Source organism: Puntigrus tetrazona, chromosome 5 (genome assembly GCF_018831695.1).
Source record: "Puntigrus tetrazona isolate hp1 chromosome 5, ASM1883169v1, whole genome shotgun sequence".
NCBI lineage: Eukaryota > Metazoa > Chordata > Actinopteri > Cypriniformes > Cyprinidae > Puntigrus > Puntigrus tetrazona.
This window is the reverse complement of record NC_056703.1, coordinates 28,242,272-28,259,809: the sequence shown is the minus strand read 5'-3', so window position 1 is coordinate 28,259,809 and position 17,538 is coordinate 28,242,272. Positions and strand designations below refer to the sequence as shown.

The 17,538-nt window shown below is 40.4% G+C and overlaps 1 protein-coding gene across 1 annotated transcript in view; it reads right to left on the bottom strand.

Moving 5' to 3' along the window:
• pappaa (pregnancy-associated plasma protein A, pappalysin 1a) overlaps positions 1 to 17,538 on the bottom strand; it is an 88,227-nt gene extending 70,689 nt beyond the window's left edge. Inside the window, exons 1-7 of the mRNA XM_043240426.1 lie at positions 16,081 to 17,538; positions 13,084 to 13,376; positions 11,574 to 12,343; positions 5,742 to 5,887; positions 4,601 to 4,894; positions 3,796 to 3,988; positions 2,431 to 2,552 (exon numbers count right to left, since the gene is read on the bottom strand). Of these exons, the coding sequence (XP_043096361.1) occupies positions 2,431 to 2,552; positions 3,796 to 3,988; positions 4,601 to 4,894; positions 5,742 to 5,887; positions 11,574 to 12,343; positions 13,084 to 13,376; positions 16,081 to 16,468 (2,206 nt within the window). The 5' untranslated portion in view covers positions 16,469 to 17,538. The remainder of the gene's footprint in view (positions 1 to 2,430; positions 2,553 to 3,795; positions 3,989 to 4,600; positions 4,895 to 5,741; positions 5,888 to 11,573; positions 12,344 to 13,083; positions 13,377 to 16,080) is intronic.

Genomic DNA, 17,538 nt, shown 5'->3' with positions numbered 1-17,538 from the left:
AAACAAACAGATCGCCAAGCAGCTGTGCTGGGGTCTTCGGGGCACGTCACGCAGGATAAATACTGGTGTAGAGGGGCACGTTGAGGGGACTAAATGATTAACGGGGCATCATTCCAAGAGGGAAAACAGAGCGCCGTTTACACGCTGGAGCAGAGGCAAGCCCAGGCATGTCACCGTAACACTGCAACAAGTGCAGAGTGCGGCATGTATTAATGTTTATTTGAGAGAGCACGCATGTTTAAGTGAGTGTGTGCCGCCTGAACAGAGAATGCCATATCAAGGAAATTATGAATGGCCTGTTTCCAACTGTAGAACATTTAGTGAAAATGATGGGTTCTGAAGTGAAGTGCTTTAAGGTTAACAGCAATCTCTGACCCACATCCATCACTGTCTGCATGAGTTCATTATCATCAAAGCAGGTCTTTGAAGAGCAAACACTGCTCCGACTGATAATGAGCCTGCTAGACATATAAATCAAAACTGCAGGACACTATCTCACCAAAAGGGCATAAATGGATCCTGACTATGGGGAGCTAAACAATGAGCATAATGCTTCTGAAACAGCCTTGACCACAAAAACATATACGCCGTATATCACCAGGCCAAAAATCCCACAATAACCAAAAAAGCTTTGCAGAGTAGGTGCATTCCTCCAAGATGTGAGTTGAGCTAACTGACACAATGCTATTTTATGCCAGCCACACTCACAAACAATAATTAATAAAGCAGCTGTCGGCGAATTCTGGAGCAGCACAGCTGTGTAGACTATTTATAAAGGGGAAAAAATAAAAATAAAAATCCCACCGCCGGCTAACTGTTCACTTTCCTGTTCACATATACAAGGAGAACATATACGTATAAGGCATGCTGAAAGGAAAAATGAAAAAAATAAATAAAGTAGATGAAAAAAATGCCAATTTTAAGAATGCATTCATTCATTCAAGAATTAAAGAGTTGTTGCAAAAGAGACTGGATGCTTTGAAAGGATCAGTGTGAGGAGCCAGGGTCACAGTGCCCTGACAAGGCGAGGATTCATTTCAAATATACATCAATAAAAGCATTTTTTACTACGCTGGACAAGGACACTGTCCAAGTTAAGAAATTGCTAAGTCGTCAGTTTGTAGGTTGAGTTCACCAAAAAGTGTAAACACTCAATATATTGCTCTGTTTGTTTCAAGGAGCTCTATCTTATCTGGAGAAAGCCATATATACATATTTCCCCACATATTTGGTACACATCGTGGTTTTCTGACCAATCACCCAAGCTGACAACTGTCAAGTGACTATTCATGTTGTCAGGTGCCTTATGACAGTCACCTAATGGAAACACTGATGTGCCACAAGAACACACAGTCTAAGAGAATAAATTAGGTCTACTTTGCACTTTTAACTTTTTCCCATTTTTGGCAGAATTTTCCGCCATTTAAGAGACAGCACTTTCCTCGCCACTGACAGGAATGTCTACAGTTTCTACAGTTATATAGCAGGAATAGCTACTGCACATCTTATGAAAGAGTATTCAATGTTTAGATCAAAGCATATAAAAAACTAAAACAAATCATTTTATAAGCAGATGCACATGTAAAATAATGGGATCGTCAAATATGAAAACAGTCATTTGCAAATTCAGGTGTCATTTGCTTGTATAAACCATTACTTTACAAAATGGTTTAATGAACTGTTTACATAGAATGATCTTTTTTTTTTTAAAATAATCCCAATATTTCCACATTGTTCTATGTACAAAAGCACAAGAATTTAAACTGTGATTTAAAGTAGATCTACATGTTTGGATATCCTCTACCAAGAGAATATCCATCGAGAATCCATATACCAATGAGAATCTTCCTCTTGAGATACAAATTCGTCATGGCAACAGACAACAAACATTTCCTTTGGGATGCTGCCGTTATGAACTCAAGAGACTTTGGCAACCGCATGCCTCTGACCAGGAGAGCCTGCACACTCGTATGGCTCTGCTAAGCAAGCATCCCGCTGAGACGAACGGGTCTATTTGTAATGAGTTTCAATGGGCCTGAGACATTGAGGTTTTCTATTCTGGTTGCAGAGACAGTTCAGTATTACGAATGCTGGACCAGAAATTCACACAAGTGTCTGTCCGGGTACATGCACAGACCACAAATATTTTCTCAAGGCTTTTGCTTGAGTCTAAATCACACTTATCCGGAATGCAGACAGTAGACGACTTAATCACCTCTATGACAAATTCTCTATATCGGGACAGTTGAAAAATGTGCAATATTCAGGTACTTTGGCACTTGCATCTTAGACACAACACACGTAATAGCTTGTGATGCAACCGCTACGTCGATTCTCTGAAGATGCATTGACTGGGTGCACGACTAGCCAAAGGCAAGCAAGTGTGTTTAGAAGAAGTGATGTGATGGTGGAGGTATGAAAAAAACTCACCCTCTGCTTCTCTGGGGCTCCAGTGGCCAGATGGGGAGCAGGGACGCGGAGACGAAGAATTCGAGGCGTACTGCAGGAGGACGCGACCTTCTGCACATTTATCACATACTGATCCCACTTCTCTAGGAAACCAACAGAAATAGATAAAATGCAACTTAGATACAGCAAATTCAAGTGAACGGGAAGTTAGATGAGAATCACCAATATAGTTTTTTTTTCTAGAAATAAAATGGAAGAAATCATTAAATATACCAAAAATAGAAAGTGTTTATAGTACCGAGTTTGCACAGATTGCTTTTGTAAAGATTCAATAAAATAAAATAAAAAATTATTATACCAATATATTGTATACATATTTTTACAATATTTTTTGTGTGCATACATACACACACACACATACACACACACACAACAACAATATATAATCAATTATTTCCACATTTAAAATAAAATAAAGTGATTTTGTTGATATGCATCCACTTTTTTACTAGATCATTTTAAAAATGTAATTAAATGTAATTGATAACCTTTGAGAATAATACACCACTACTTGTTGGAAAACATAGGATATTATAAGAAAAACTATTGTACACTGTTGAAAATATTTATATTTCTGCTCTTCAGTGAGAATTCCCTTATCAGCTCCAATGACTCATTAAGCACCGTTGCCAGAGTGCAATGACAAATCTGGTTGCTGCTTAAGCAGCCAGACTGGTGTTAGAATGTTATATGGATATACAGTAAACAATGTCAGGTCCAAATGGAGAGTTTGAGAGCAACATGTCTCAACATGCTCCTTCTAAGGGGATTCCCCTGCCGCTTGCCTCAGTGAATTCCACCTGTCTCTCACATAACGGTCCCTTGCGGACTGCCTGCAGGCCCACAAATAAATATATCTCTGACTGCATTCAGCTCAATAAAAACCGATGCAAAATAACTCAAAGTTCCACAGGTCTGAGTCATGAAATGTGAATATTCTAAAGCCAACAAGATGATTTCGGAAGGCATTGTAAATAATTCCACTGTATCTGCGACACAGCCGGTGTGCAATTAATTGACACCATGTGTTAGTGATTTGGCAGACGTTGAGAATTCTCAGTTGTTTTGCACTTCCTCCAATCTATCCCACTGTATTTAAAAAATAAATGACTGAAAAATATCTCTGACTTCTCCTCTTTCAATATTTACTAAACAGAACACGCTTAGACATGTCTCTTCTCTGCCTACAGTACATCTGCATTTATATTCCATGACATTTCATATATATCAGATTGCTTCTGTCTAAGTCCTCATGTGTATTTTACCACATATATTTGTAAAAATAGTTCCCAGGGTATGTACTTTGCCACTGCAACCTCAGTTCACCTGTCATAGAAATGGCCAGAGATGGGCGGAAACCACTCCACAGTAATGGAGTCCTGTCTCTGTTCTACCACTTGAGGTGCCATGGGGACTGGAGGCGGCTGGTACTCGGGTTGCCAGGTCTGGTAGATGAGGTCCAAGTAGCAGTGCATGCGAGCCACCTGGTTAAGCGTAAAGGAATCAGTGCAGTCATCATCTGGGGAAAAATGGAGTGAAAGTACAGTTATTTGGCCTAGTTTATAATAGATCCATAGCATATGAAAAGGCCAACATGGATATCAATGATTTTTACATGAGTAACAGCTACTGTTATCAAAACAAACAAAAACCAAAAAAGATACGGATGGAAAAGTACAGCAATAAATGTTTCAAATGTGTTTTCAAATGTTTCAAAGGTTATGGCTTTGTCTCAATAAACTCCTAACTTGCTGCCTATTAATAATTAGTATAGTAATTAGTATAGTTGGCATGCTTCAAAAAGCAGAATAAAGCATTAATATCTGATTCATACGTATTAATAATTAGCCAATATGTTAGTAATACAAATGGCAATAAGTCACTAGTTAGCAGTGAAAACTGGGCCCTAAACTAAAGTGTTATTTTTTTTTGTTAATCATGCAGTATGCTTTTATTTTAGTAATTATAATAACTAGATAAAACTTGCCCTGCACCTACCTCTAAATCTAACCCTACACCATGTAGTTACCTTATATTACCAGTACTTTCTTAGGAAGGTACACTGTAGGTATGTGTAAGTGCAGAAACTGTAAAATAACATGCAATCAAGTTTCCATAGGTATGTTCTTACCTGCGTAACTCATGTAATTATTAAAGGGCGTGTGAACAAAATTACGGTTGCCACACGTTTCGTTGCCAGGCTCAGGGTCCCTGCAGTACTTGTATTTGGGTGTGGGATTGGTATCAGCACAAAGATCTCCAGTTTCCAGCGAAGGCTCAGTCTCTAAACACGCATCGTTGCAGGACTCGACCTCAGAGATACCCCTGAACACATGGTACAGTCCTAGACTGTGACCGATCTCGTGGATCATGGTATGAGTGTGGCCAAATGTACCATAGAAAGACGGATTCAGAACTATACCACCTAAGAAGAGACAAGGGAAAAAATACAGTGTAAACCCTAATGTGCTTGTTTTTAAATGTTGTTTATGGTCACTTGTAGATCAGTAGGTTATACTATGCAGTTTGAATATCCAGTTTTTCACTGGGATCTGGCTAAAACTTTTTTTTGTAATTTTGGTCTTCACTGAATCACTTATGTTTCCGCTAAGAAGATAAACAGAACAGGAACCACTGAAAGAAGGTCACTTTATTCAGTAAAAGATGGTGCACATCAGGATTAACATATAGAGAAATTATTACTGATGTTTAACACCTCATAACTAAATAAAGAGCACCAATGTGAGTTTGCACAGCCACACCAAAATACCAAGAGTAAAAGCACCATTTTTTTATGCCTCGGGCTAGTTTTTTTGTTGTTGTTGGAAGCACCTTGTTAAAAATTGGCTGACCAATGAGATTGCGCTTTTGTTCACATGCCTGGATCTGCTGAAGTTACAGCAAAACATGACTTGGAAGATGCATCGAGGCAAGATGGAAGTAGAGCTGCTGAACACAATGGACTTTTTGACAAACTTGATAACGACTACAAAGATCTTGGTAAGAGGGAGTTGTTATGGAGAGGAATTGCAGATCAAATAGGATTCAATGTATTTTCTGTTTTTAATTGTCATTTAATGTGAGGGAGTGACATTATCACTCTTATTATCATGTTGACATTATTATTACATATGAACACAAAGACGTGTCAAAAAACATATTGAAAAATGCTAGTGATTAGCATGCATTATAATCGTCACGATGTGTACAAGGCTCAAGACTGCAGAAACAGGCTCTTGAACTGGACTGCAATTATGCAGCATTTTCTATACCTAGATGTGTCAGTGCCTCCTTGTCCCACGGCCAGGTAGCGACTCCAGCAAGGTCTTCATCTGAGGAATTGGCGAAGAAGATATTGAGGTGCGTGGAACCATCCAGCTTGAGGATCTCTTTTAGCTCTTTCACATCCAGATAGGCCCTGGAGCCAGAGGTGAAAACACATGGTAAAAATGAGAAAGGTGTCTATAATGTAAACATAACAAGTACTTATTACAGAAACTTAAAACACATACTTTTTTTCTCCATATATTCTGCAGAGTGTAAATATGTACTTGAACCTCAACCATCTTGTTACATGGAGTGCTGCCAATAAGTTTACAGAATCCAGCTTGGTGGGCCACTGCTTATTTGACACTCATTATGACACACCAATGAATCTAAATTTAACCAGTTGTTGGAAAACTACAGAGGATAAAACAGGATAGCTACTCCTTTGAAATTAAATGAGATGCTATGTTAAAGAGATTAATGTCTTTAGTGAGTGGTTATCACAATAATGATTCCTGTTTGTGCAATTCTGAGCTTTGACTAAAAACAGTGACTTGAGATCCTTAATGATACTCAAGACCTGTAGATAATGCAAATCTTGTCCTTTGGTCCTTCACCTTAAAAGTTTAAATTATCACCATAATTATCACTACATTGCAAATTCGGGGCACGCAAGAGCAATCAGCCTTGAGTTTTGATCATTCATTTGCACTCTGCCTATTCTGCCAACAGAGCTGTCCAGCAGCTGTTAACATCACTTTCAAGAGTCCATTACAACCATGTTCTCTCTTTCCCCAATCTGGTCCGCATTAACGTTTTTAACAGCAAGCTAGGAGACCAAAGCAGGTGTGCAAATGTAAAGTGTCTTTCCAGAGACAGGTGCTTTTATGAGCATGTAGCTCCTTAATCTCAAAGTGCCAAGAGCCGGTTTTACACCAGAACACTCCATTAGGGCAAAACCATTAACGTCCGTTATGTTTATGAGCTCCATTGGCACTTAGAGTTCACACAACTGTAAAGCACCCGATGAAGGACCTCCCTGAGGTGACCCATGTGACAGCTCAGGAAATCCCATTCATCAGTAAACCCAACACACACAATAGCCAAGGGATAAGCATGGGTGTCGCTGATGATAATGTAGTATGGACTTTCACCTGTGACTTCCACTGGACCACAGCCATGACAGACATTTTTCTTATTGCACATCTACAACGTGCCCAAAAATGGGCAGGCACCCAAAGCAAGGCATAAATTAATGTATACAAGCATGTGTACATTGTGTAGATTCACACAAGCATTTAACTTTTGGCTTATAAATTGACCATAGTGTCCAATGTATACGCCATCAAATCTGATCAGTAATCTTGTGAAAGTAAAAACACAAATCTCTCCTTAGAAATGGACTGTTTGCTTGCAAAAAACAATGTGGCACTTTATACATTCTTCAAAAAGCACAGAGAAATAACTTACAACACATGCCTAAACATGTAAGACAACATAAGTTGATATCATTCACATTTTTCATAGAGACTCCAACCCGATGTCTCCTGTTAGCTAGATTTCCAAACAAGCAAAGTGGTAACAGGCACTGGGTCTACAAAAATAAACGTCCGACCACACAGTCATTGCTGTGCCATGCATGTAGCATAGTGTTCATCCAGAATTTCACAATTAAAAAGGAATGTTGATGAATGTTTGTGGTGCAGCCATCAGCGTGTCTCCCTAGATGTCCTATAATCAAAACAAAATAAACAACCACTTGGGGTGCTTATCTGAAAATTCTTCTTCTGTTCTCACTCTAATCTTTCTAAACCATCTTTCATCCATCAGTTGCAATATTTCCATTGAAAGCTCAGGTTTGGCCAACTGCTGATTTCTGTTATTGGATTGGATATCCAGTGATAAACAGTCTCCTGATGATTGCGATGGGATAATATTTGGGAAAAACCACCTGCATGTTTTTCGTGACTGATGTCACCTCATAGCCCGCACACAGAGTTATTTGAAGAGCTTTAAGAATACTATTGGATGCTATTCTGCGGCCTGGATAGCGTTCAAAAAGGCTAATAGAAAACATTGCTTTCCTTTGAAAGAGAAGCTCAATTAAGGCATGCAGAAGAAATTCAAGGACAATACTGGAATACTGGGATGAATCATACAGATCAAAACAAAGATGTAACAAGGTTGTTTTCACTTATCAATTCATTCACTCTTTTCTCTCAACATGGAAAGTTTAAACTTTTCTCATGAACTTTTGTGCACTTCCATAAACAAAAGTTTATGAATACATTTTGAAAACAACATGGTTGCTTGGTGACCAGTCTAAACAATCAAATAAGCTTTCTTGAAATGTTGGCTTTTACTTTGTCTACCCAACAAACAAAAGCCACCAAAAAAATTGCTTCTTGAGGCAATAAATCCCCGACAGAACAAATCTCATAGTTTAGGATTACTACAGTACGTATGTCCTTGGGGCTATACCTATTTTTATGAAAAAAATTAACATAGCTACCTTTCATATAGTCCAAAAGTTAAACCAGACCTTATCCATTGGTGGAATTGTAAACATGTTGTGCTTTCAATCCAATGGCCTCAGGTATTCAGACTTAGAAATCCAATTTCCTTTTACTCTTTTCATCTTTTGGCAAAAAATGCTGGTGTTTAAAACCGTGAGCAAATCGCCACACAGCAGGCAGTAACAGTTGCCCTAGAGAGATCCTTGATAAAAAAAAAAAAAATTCTTGAAGCACTTATGAAAAGACAGAAAAAAGTTGCCACTGCAATAACTGAAAAGTTGTGAGGCTCAGTAATAATCCACAAGCGCCTTTACAGATTACCTATAGCAGTCCTTCTCAAATCTGTCCTTGAGACCTCCAGCCACCTTGCTGAAAAATATATGTTGGTTATTCGAGCTGGTTTAAGATGGTACTTAACTGAACATGTGCTGATTTAAGATGGTACTTAACTGAACATGTGCTGATTTAAGATGGTACTTAACTGGTCATGTGCGTGTTTAAGATGGTCCTCTTAGCTGGTCATGTGCTGGTTTAAGATGGCCTTTAATTGGTCATGTGCTTCGCCCAAGTAATTAACTCCTGCCCAGGACCAGCTTAAACCAGCTCAACCGTGGGTTTGAGTTGTTGAACCACCAATCAACTAAAAAACACTGCACTCAACTAGCACATCTGATTTAACTCATCAGCTCATTAATGGTGACTGCAAGAGTTGTATTGGGTGTTGCAGATGAGGGAGTGTAGTGTATGTAGTAGTAGGGGTCTTCAGGAAAGGTTTGAAGAGCACTGGCCTGAAGCAGGTCAAACATACTTCTGAGGGTGCTACTTTCCTGAAGACTTTAGTTCCCAGTCTGAGTAATCCAAAGTAGTCCTGAAGACCTTGATTAACATGTTCAGGTGTGTTTAACTAGGGTTGGACCCGAAATCAAAATACAAGAGTGGCAGCCATACTAGAGCAAGGATGCTGCTCCAGACCTAGAGAGACATGGCCACTATCTATACATACTATGCAGCCTCCCTCTTTTAATAAACATTTAACACTACTGAAATGTGGAGATAGATCTGGAGTTTTGGCAGATATGTTTAGCTACATAAATCCATGAATCTGAATTCAAAATGGTATCCTAGAAACAATGTTTGCCCATTTTAAAATATTCAGAAATTTTCCAATACTCCTCCCCAGTGACCACCATCCAGAGTTTAGCTATAGCCATAATTAAACACACTTGAACAAGCTACTTAATTGATCCTGGAAACCTCCAGGCAAGTGTGTTCTCTGCGGGTTGCAAATATTTTAATTTACCAAAGTGCAATGGATTGTGGCCATTTTAGCCATTAGAGTGTGCACAGATCCACACTTCAAAAATCGACCTGAAATAGTAGACCATTCAGAGACTCTTTTGCATAATCTTTTCAACATAGTATGCTTTAGGATGTACTTATTCTAACATCACATACTATTTAGGGTGGATAGTATGAACATTGAAACGCAAGTTTTTTAAATTTTCTATTTTCAATGTCCAGTCTCATCCTTGGATGTTGTGTTGTTTCCGTACCTGTGGTGGATTTCTGAATCTTTATTAAATTCTGTTTTGGAATTGGTCTTTGTCTTCTTCAGGCATTCCTCCAAAGATTGTGGCAAACGACAAGATCAAAATAGTTGATTTGCTGCTTTTATCCTCCCATAAACAGATATCCTCACTGTTAAGCTCCTCTGCATGGGGCAAGAGGATCGCTCCCTCAAGAACAACATAAGGGAATTTTTAATCCTGACATACCAACCTACTTGGACAGCTGCCTCTGTTCTTTCTTCGTAAGACTCAAAACATCGACTAATGCCAAGCTGTTCAGGAAGGGTCCTTGGGGGAACTTTGCTGCATTTGTGGAGTGGGTGCTGGTGAACTGTCGCTTGCCTTTTACCATCATTCCAGTGGAAGATGTCTCCAGCCACATTTCCCACACAGAGCCTGGCCAGTTGTCATCCGGCAAGTTCCATCCAGCCCTCAGTCATCTGTCAATGCATTGGTTCTGTCCAGCCCAGAATCTGTTTAATCTCTTGTTTTCTTTTCCAACCTCTTTGTCTTAACTCAGGTCTTATAGTCTCCAGCTCTACCTTGGTCTGAGGATCCCATGTCTCCACCTCCAGCCTCCAAGTCCAGGATTCCACCTCAGCCCTCTGATCAGCTTTGATCAGCTAATCAGCTCCTAGTTCCCTTGTGCTCCCTCGATGTGGTTCATCATACACCTGACTCCTCCTTGCTCCTCTTCCCTCTGGCTGCACTTTGGCCAGTTGTTGACCCTCTATTGCTACAGGATTCCACTCCTCTGGCTCCACTTCATCCCTCTGGTTCCATTTAGCTCCTCCTTCCCTCTGGCTCCTTCTTGGTCCTCAGTCCCACTGGCTTCACCACGGTCTTCCGGGTCCCAGCCTCAGTTACATGAGCTATCCTATGGACCCTCCAGAGGGTGATTTTCTCTTGACTGGTGAATACGAAGCCAAGCCAATGAAAGTCAATGCTTCTCACACCCGGACTAGGAGCGGTGCTTGTGTAAGCCACCTGTCTAACTGGACCAAAGCTATGTTAAGTCACTTTAATTAATATACTACTTTTTATTAGTATACTACTTTTTACAACACACTTTTATTTTTGTGCTCTCCTCTCTGTCTCTTACTCATTGTACCCTAACTTTTGGAGGTGTGTGTTTAAAATGTCAATCCAGAGAGGAAGCAAATGTTAAAATTTTGAATAATGATTACCAAGACATACAATTTTTTTTCAGCAGATTAAAGTGCACAGATTAATTGTTCACATGAAAACTAGCAATGTGTGCTAAGAAATAAAGTAAATTTCGATTTCATGCAGACTTTAAGATTTTGGTCATATTACCCACTCCAAAGTCTTAGGTACACAAGGACACAACACCATGGACACTTTATTTCCCTTTTTAATTTTTATCTATCCATTTTCTAAACCACTTGTCCAGTGTATTCTTAGGCTTGAGATAGACAATCCATTAAAGCGTTAATGGACTAATGTAATGCATAGACATTCATACTCACACCTACAGACAATTCTGTCTTCAATTCACTCATGCTGCATGTCTGTGGATTGTGGGGGAAACTACAGCACCAAAAGACACTTCACAGAAACACAGTGAGCAAATGCCACACAGAAAGGTCTGCACTTCATTTTCCCCAACAAATGAAATCTTTTTTACAGAAAAATTCATGCATGCAGTCTACAGAACAAACAAGACTTAGCTTAGTGACTTGGTGTCTTTTAAACTCTCTGGTGTTTAGACTGTCTGGTCTTAAAATCTTACCTTAAAGGAGAAGCTGGATTGAAGCATGTCTTGGTCACATCGGTGATGCTAGGGTTGCAGCAATCTCCATTATCATAACTATAGTTCTCACAGTTGCACTCTGGATCACAGATGCCATTCCCTTGTTTATGTTCAGGACATCGTGTCCTGGGCTTGCAGTAACCAGCATCAAAGCCGGTCAGAGTGTGGTTGCATTCAGGGTCACAGTCTTCATCACCCACCTTGCTAATGTCACAGTTGGCAAGTACCAGACGGTTATACAAAGAGGAATTGCTTACATTGTGCACAGTCAACTCCCAGGTAATGTTGTACATGTTAAAGGCTTCATTCAGATGCTGATGTTGCAGGTTAATCTGTTGATCTGTGACTGTGGGTTTGCGCTGGGAGTCATCAAACACATTAACAACACGATACCGTACTGTTTTGGGGCGGCGGAAGCTCCAGAAATGATTGTAGTTGCGTGCCACTTCTGTGTTATCGCACACCGTCTGTCCGCAAGCTGGAGGCTCCAGAGTAGTGTCCAAAGACCCCAACCCTGCACGAGGACCCTCATCTGGTATTGGGAAGCTGCCGTCCTTCACAGCTAGCCATTTGCGTGCTGGGTGTTCAAATGTCTCACGGATCACCAGGTCAACCAGGTCCTCAGGGTCCTCATGTCCATGCATGTCCCTCATGATTTGCCTCTGAGAGAGAGCCTGTCGCCACAAACCAACACGCTCCACAGACCCTCTGTAGTTATGATTCAAGGCATTTCCACCCACCATCAGCACCTTTTTAAATCAGATGGAATCATTACATTTCTCTGTTTTTATTTGCATACAGTACACATATTATGTAAGATCAGGAACCTTTTTAAAGGTGAAGAGTGTAAGTTTGGTAACACTTTAGAATAGGTATGTCTTTTCCCTCAGTTATTTCTTAATTTGCTGATTATTAATAGTTAGCAAGGTAGTTGTTCGGTTTAGATATTGGGTAGGATTAGGAATATAACAAAAGGTAGAATAAGGTATTAATATCTGCTTAATTAGCACTAATAAATGGCTAAAATTCTATTATTATGCATGCTAATAAGCAACTAACCTTGACCGTAAAAGCGTTATCGTAACTTTTTTTCTTTATAAGATGCTTTCCGATACTCAATGCAGAGAGCTGTGTAAGTTAACCCTTGATAGGTTGATTTGCTGGGTTGCATTGCAGTTCCAACAATAAAATTACTTTAAATCTCCCAACCAGCTCAATATAGCATTATTGATTCAACTTCATGTGAAGGCGAAAAACAAGTCAAGACTTTTAGAAGTAAGATAAAATGGCATGGCTACTTCTGTAAATGCTTTTTTTAATCTAATGATTGCATTGGCCGAACTTAAACTCAAAGCACAGAAATTACACACTTCACCTTTAACTACTACTACTAGTACTAATGCACTGTAATAATAAAAAATATTGTGTATAATTCTACAAAATGTTAAGGAAAATGGAAAACTCTGAAACACTAAATAATTAAACTTACCTTACACTTTTTAGTAAGGGGACTGAAGACATCACCTGACTGTTCCCTGCTAACAGCTGTCTGAGCACCATTGACATATAACTTCATGTAGAGGCCATTGTAAGTCACAGCTACATGGGCCCAGTGATTGGGCAAGTAGCGGGCATTCGAATGAATGGAGGTAACTTTGTGTGCTCGATCCGTTTTAAGGGAGAAAAAGAAACGTGGGTCACGGTTTCCCTGTTCACTCACAGCTTTAATTCCCAACAACCATCCACGATCACTGGAGGCATAGAAGCATTTGTCAAAGAGACCTGTGGAAAAAAAAAAGAGAAGGTATGTGTGGATAAAGCCAAGTTTACTTCAATATTTGCTAGAAAACTTCATTCAAACATTCATTTATGGGTACTCATTCATTATATTGTATTTTGTTCATTGTATTTTTATTTTATTACACCTCTAATGCAATTCCATTAATAATAGGAGGAGAGAGATAAGAAGAAGTAGTGAAATTTAAAACATTTAAGGCTTATCAGATCATGAAAAGGTAAGCAAGAGATGGTTCTTTATACAACCTTTGCCTGAATGGTTCTTTGTGGAACCAAAAATGGTTCTTCTGTGTTACTGCTGTGAGAACCTTTATTTTTAAGAATGCAGGCTGCTGCTGGGGGTTTACTAGTTTCTAATGAAAACAAAATGTATGCATTTTATGTAATTTTTGGGCCAGTTCAAATCAGTGACAACATATCGCTAGAAAAGTCAGAAAAGGCTGAACGAATGGTTGACTAACACACTAACACATTACAGTACATGTTTTAAGCATCACGGAACCTAAACGTCCTTCCTTTGATGTCACCTAACCGGTCAAGCTTGAGTTCTGTATCTCAGATCAGATCTGCTGTGGAAGTCAATTTGTATCTCATCATCATGGAAGATCAGTGTCAACGAAGCACTTTTTTTTCCTGCTCTCTCATCAATCTAACGCGTTGAACGCACTATTCTACCAGATGGACAATGTTAATCATTTGATCAAAGTCAACATAAGGTTTTGTCGAAAACAAGACAGCGTGGTTTTTCCTGTGCTGTTTCCAAAGCTAAAAATTTACAGTCTAAACAAGATGTCCGATTTGCTGTCTGATGATGGCCATCTTCTTCTGCTGCCAAGTCATGACCATAAATAATATCGATGGTCTACAAAGCACTCATCCGAATCTATCTTACATACTGCAGACGCAAACTCAGCGCTGTTCAGGGTGCTGAATTTACTGACATTAGGATGTTGATAAGCTTTTTGTTTTCCCTTCATCAAAAACGTCTTAAAATACTCCTTCATTCCCGTATAATGGAATGAAAAAAAATAACATAGCTCAGAACAACACAATAACAACATTAAGTCTCGACATTAAGGCTAACTCTGCAAAAGCAAAACAACAACAAGAACAGCGACTGCTGAAAATAAGCAGTGGCTTCTCTCAAAACAACTGACTTATGTCTTCATTCTTAGATGCATGAATTAGATTTAAAAGATTAAGCTTGTCTACGTAAGCCAGAGTCACTTCAATCACTTTTTCTTGTTTTATTGTGTTTTTTTTCCTTCTTTTAATATCCTAACACAACGGATATTCGGTAAAACAGGTCTTTCAAATACCTTTAGAAATGTTGCCATTTTAAAGGAATATTTAGAGATAGACTGGCGCCTATTGAATGCAGTTATATAGAGATATGTTTCGTTTTTTTTGCTCAGACTCTCTTTCGGAGAAGTCAGTAAAAATAGAGAACTATGTACTGTGTCGATATATAAAGGAACCCCATTGATTTTCACTGGAGTTTTACCTATAGTTTGGATTACACACTGTATATTTTTCTTTTTACAGATTTGTTTTCTTGCAGGGATCATGCCATAACTTTTCCCCTAATTTTAATTCATCATATACATAAAAGGATTATTGGATGAGATATCCGATTTCTGGGCCCCGCTGTATAAAATATTGATTATATCCATATACAGCATCATCACGCATGCATTTATGGATCCAACGAGTGCGTGTATGGGAGACTTTATACTGTTGATCTCCGTAATGCCGGTCAGGCATTCGGTCCCGGTGCAAACCCACTGCAATCCTGAAAGAGATGATGTCATCTCAAGTGTGGTGGGTTATTGGAGGGGGGCGCGCTGACATCAGATGCCACGCGTAAATCAGTGATGCCCACTGCCGCATCAGTAGTGAATTCTCACCCCGGTCTGTCTAGTCGTGCGTGATTGCATAAAAAAAACACACATTATTTTTCTGCCCATGACTTTCAAAAAAGACCGACATATCGTGTCTTTTACGCTCTCTGTCGGCAGAAGGAGGAAACGAAAGCGATGTTGTAAAAAAACAATCTCTACAGAACTGCGGTGGCGTTTGCAAACTCGGATTTGTGTTTTCTAATGTCTGCAGGTACTGGAGAATAACGCGGTTGCAGTGCGATGCGATTCGGTAACGTGTTTGGCCATAGTTCAGACGTCTTCGAGGCTCGGTATAGCTTGACTTTTCTCCTGTGTTTTCCTCCGAAATGGGGTGGAGGAGGGGGTTGGGTTGGGGTCTTTCAGGGATTCGAGGGTCGTACGTGTACGCCGGGTGCCTCTCCAGACGCGCAAAGACGCGGGGAGGGGGAAAGTCCTGTTCCGCTCTCTCTCTCTCTCTCTCTCTCTCTCTCGAGCTCAGAGCTGAAACAGCAAACCTAAGCTTTTGGATAGACCACATATAGACTAATGAAGTCATCATTTTCCTGACACATCAGCTCAAACGCTAATATCTGAAATGAATTAAAGCGTGCGTGGAGTCTCCGCGCTGACGCACGCGATTACTTAATCGTTCGACGTTGTAACTGATTGACCTGTAAGAGGTACGAGGAAGTTATGCACTATCCTAACACCGTTAAAGCCACATGGTCAAGCCTCATCCCTTGCATGCATTACCTTTCCACCGACATTCATTTCAAACTCGTAAATAAAACGCATAGATCTGTTCCTACCAGCTATAACGGTAGGGGAACGCTGCCCACCCTCCGCTTTGACCCACATCTGGAGGGTGAAATTGCCCTTTGGTATGTCCACGCCGGGCTTCAGTCTCAGCTGGTCCCCTCTGCCCGTAAAATAAACGGCTCTTCCTCGAGAGGAGCTCGCATCCTCCGCCGGAGAGGAGCGGCGGCGCTGCCGGGGAAGCCGGCGATCCAGCGCCGGCAGGGAGCGCTTGCCCCGGGGCAGCCGGGTGGCACAAGCCCCCGGGAAGACCGCTCTGGCTTCTCTGATCTTCACCAGCTCGCGTTTGGATCGGGTCTTTTTCAGGACCGTCCCGCAGTCTGATCCCACACACAGGACGAGCAGGATGGCGAGACACTGGAGAAAAGTCCAAACTTTCATTTTATTCAATACAAGAGCGATGATGATAATGATGAGGATGATGATGAGGATGCAGAAGGGTATGGTAATGTCCCAGAGAAACGCGCACGGGACGCGCTCTCCCTCTCCAAAGTCCTTCCACTTGTTATTGTTGTTTTGTTTTCTTCACAATCGTTTTGTCAAAGACGAGTGTTCCAGACACACAAATCCATGAAGCTCTTCTGTGCGCTGGAGTTTTTCTTTTTACTTCTCCTGGAGGCTAAAGTGAGTCTTCTGACGAGATCGCGTCTAAATTCATTGATTCGATCAGTAATCAATGAATAAAGAGCTTCAGTCACACTCACTGCACTTCTGTCTTTCTCTACTCGCAAAACAATGTTTAAGAACAATTCATGAACGCAGGACACGTCCAAACATGACGGGCTGTCATATCTGAGGATGGAGCACATTCAGATGCTGTTTGTGCTGAAGTTGTCTCGGCGTCAGAAGTTGAAGTGGTTGAGATGGTCTGCAGGAGGTTCGGAGGTGTCCAGAGCATCGCGGGTCCTCATGTATGCTGTGAGCTCCGCTGGAGATCCTTCAGTCTTTTAAGAGTGAGAATGTGATGGAAGCAGGCCAGCCCATGTTTCAGTCCTGCATGAGTTTTTCCTCTTTCCGATCCTCCTCTCGTGTTGTGCTGAAGTCACAGGTAAAGCACTGACGGCAGGAGCATTTCCACACATGCTCCTCCAAGTGTTGGACAGTGTTTCGAGAGTTGGGAAGGGGTGTGTGTGTGTGTGTGTGCGTGCGTGCGTGAGTGCGTGCGTGCGTGTGTGTGTATCCCTCTAGTGGCTACAATTCAAACCATTTCATTCATTTGAAAGTTTTCACAGCACAAGTGGCCGAAGCCGATCACTTGTAACCTTGTCGTAATAGTTATGTTTGCTTTGTGGTTTGTTTATTTAATATCATTGTACACTACAGCTCTGTAAATGAATGAATACATAACTAACGTAGCAATGTACAATGTTATTGTCTGCGCAAATAATAAGACTGGTTTTCAAATATTTAGAATTAATATGTTAATATCCTGATTAGGTCTGACAAAGTAT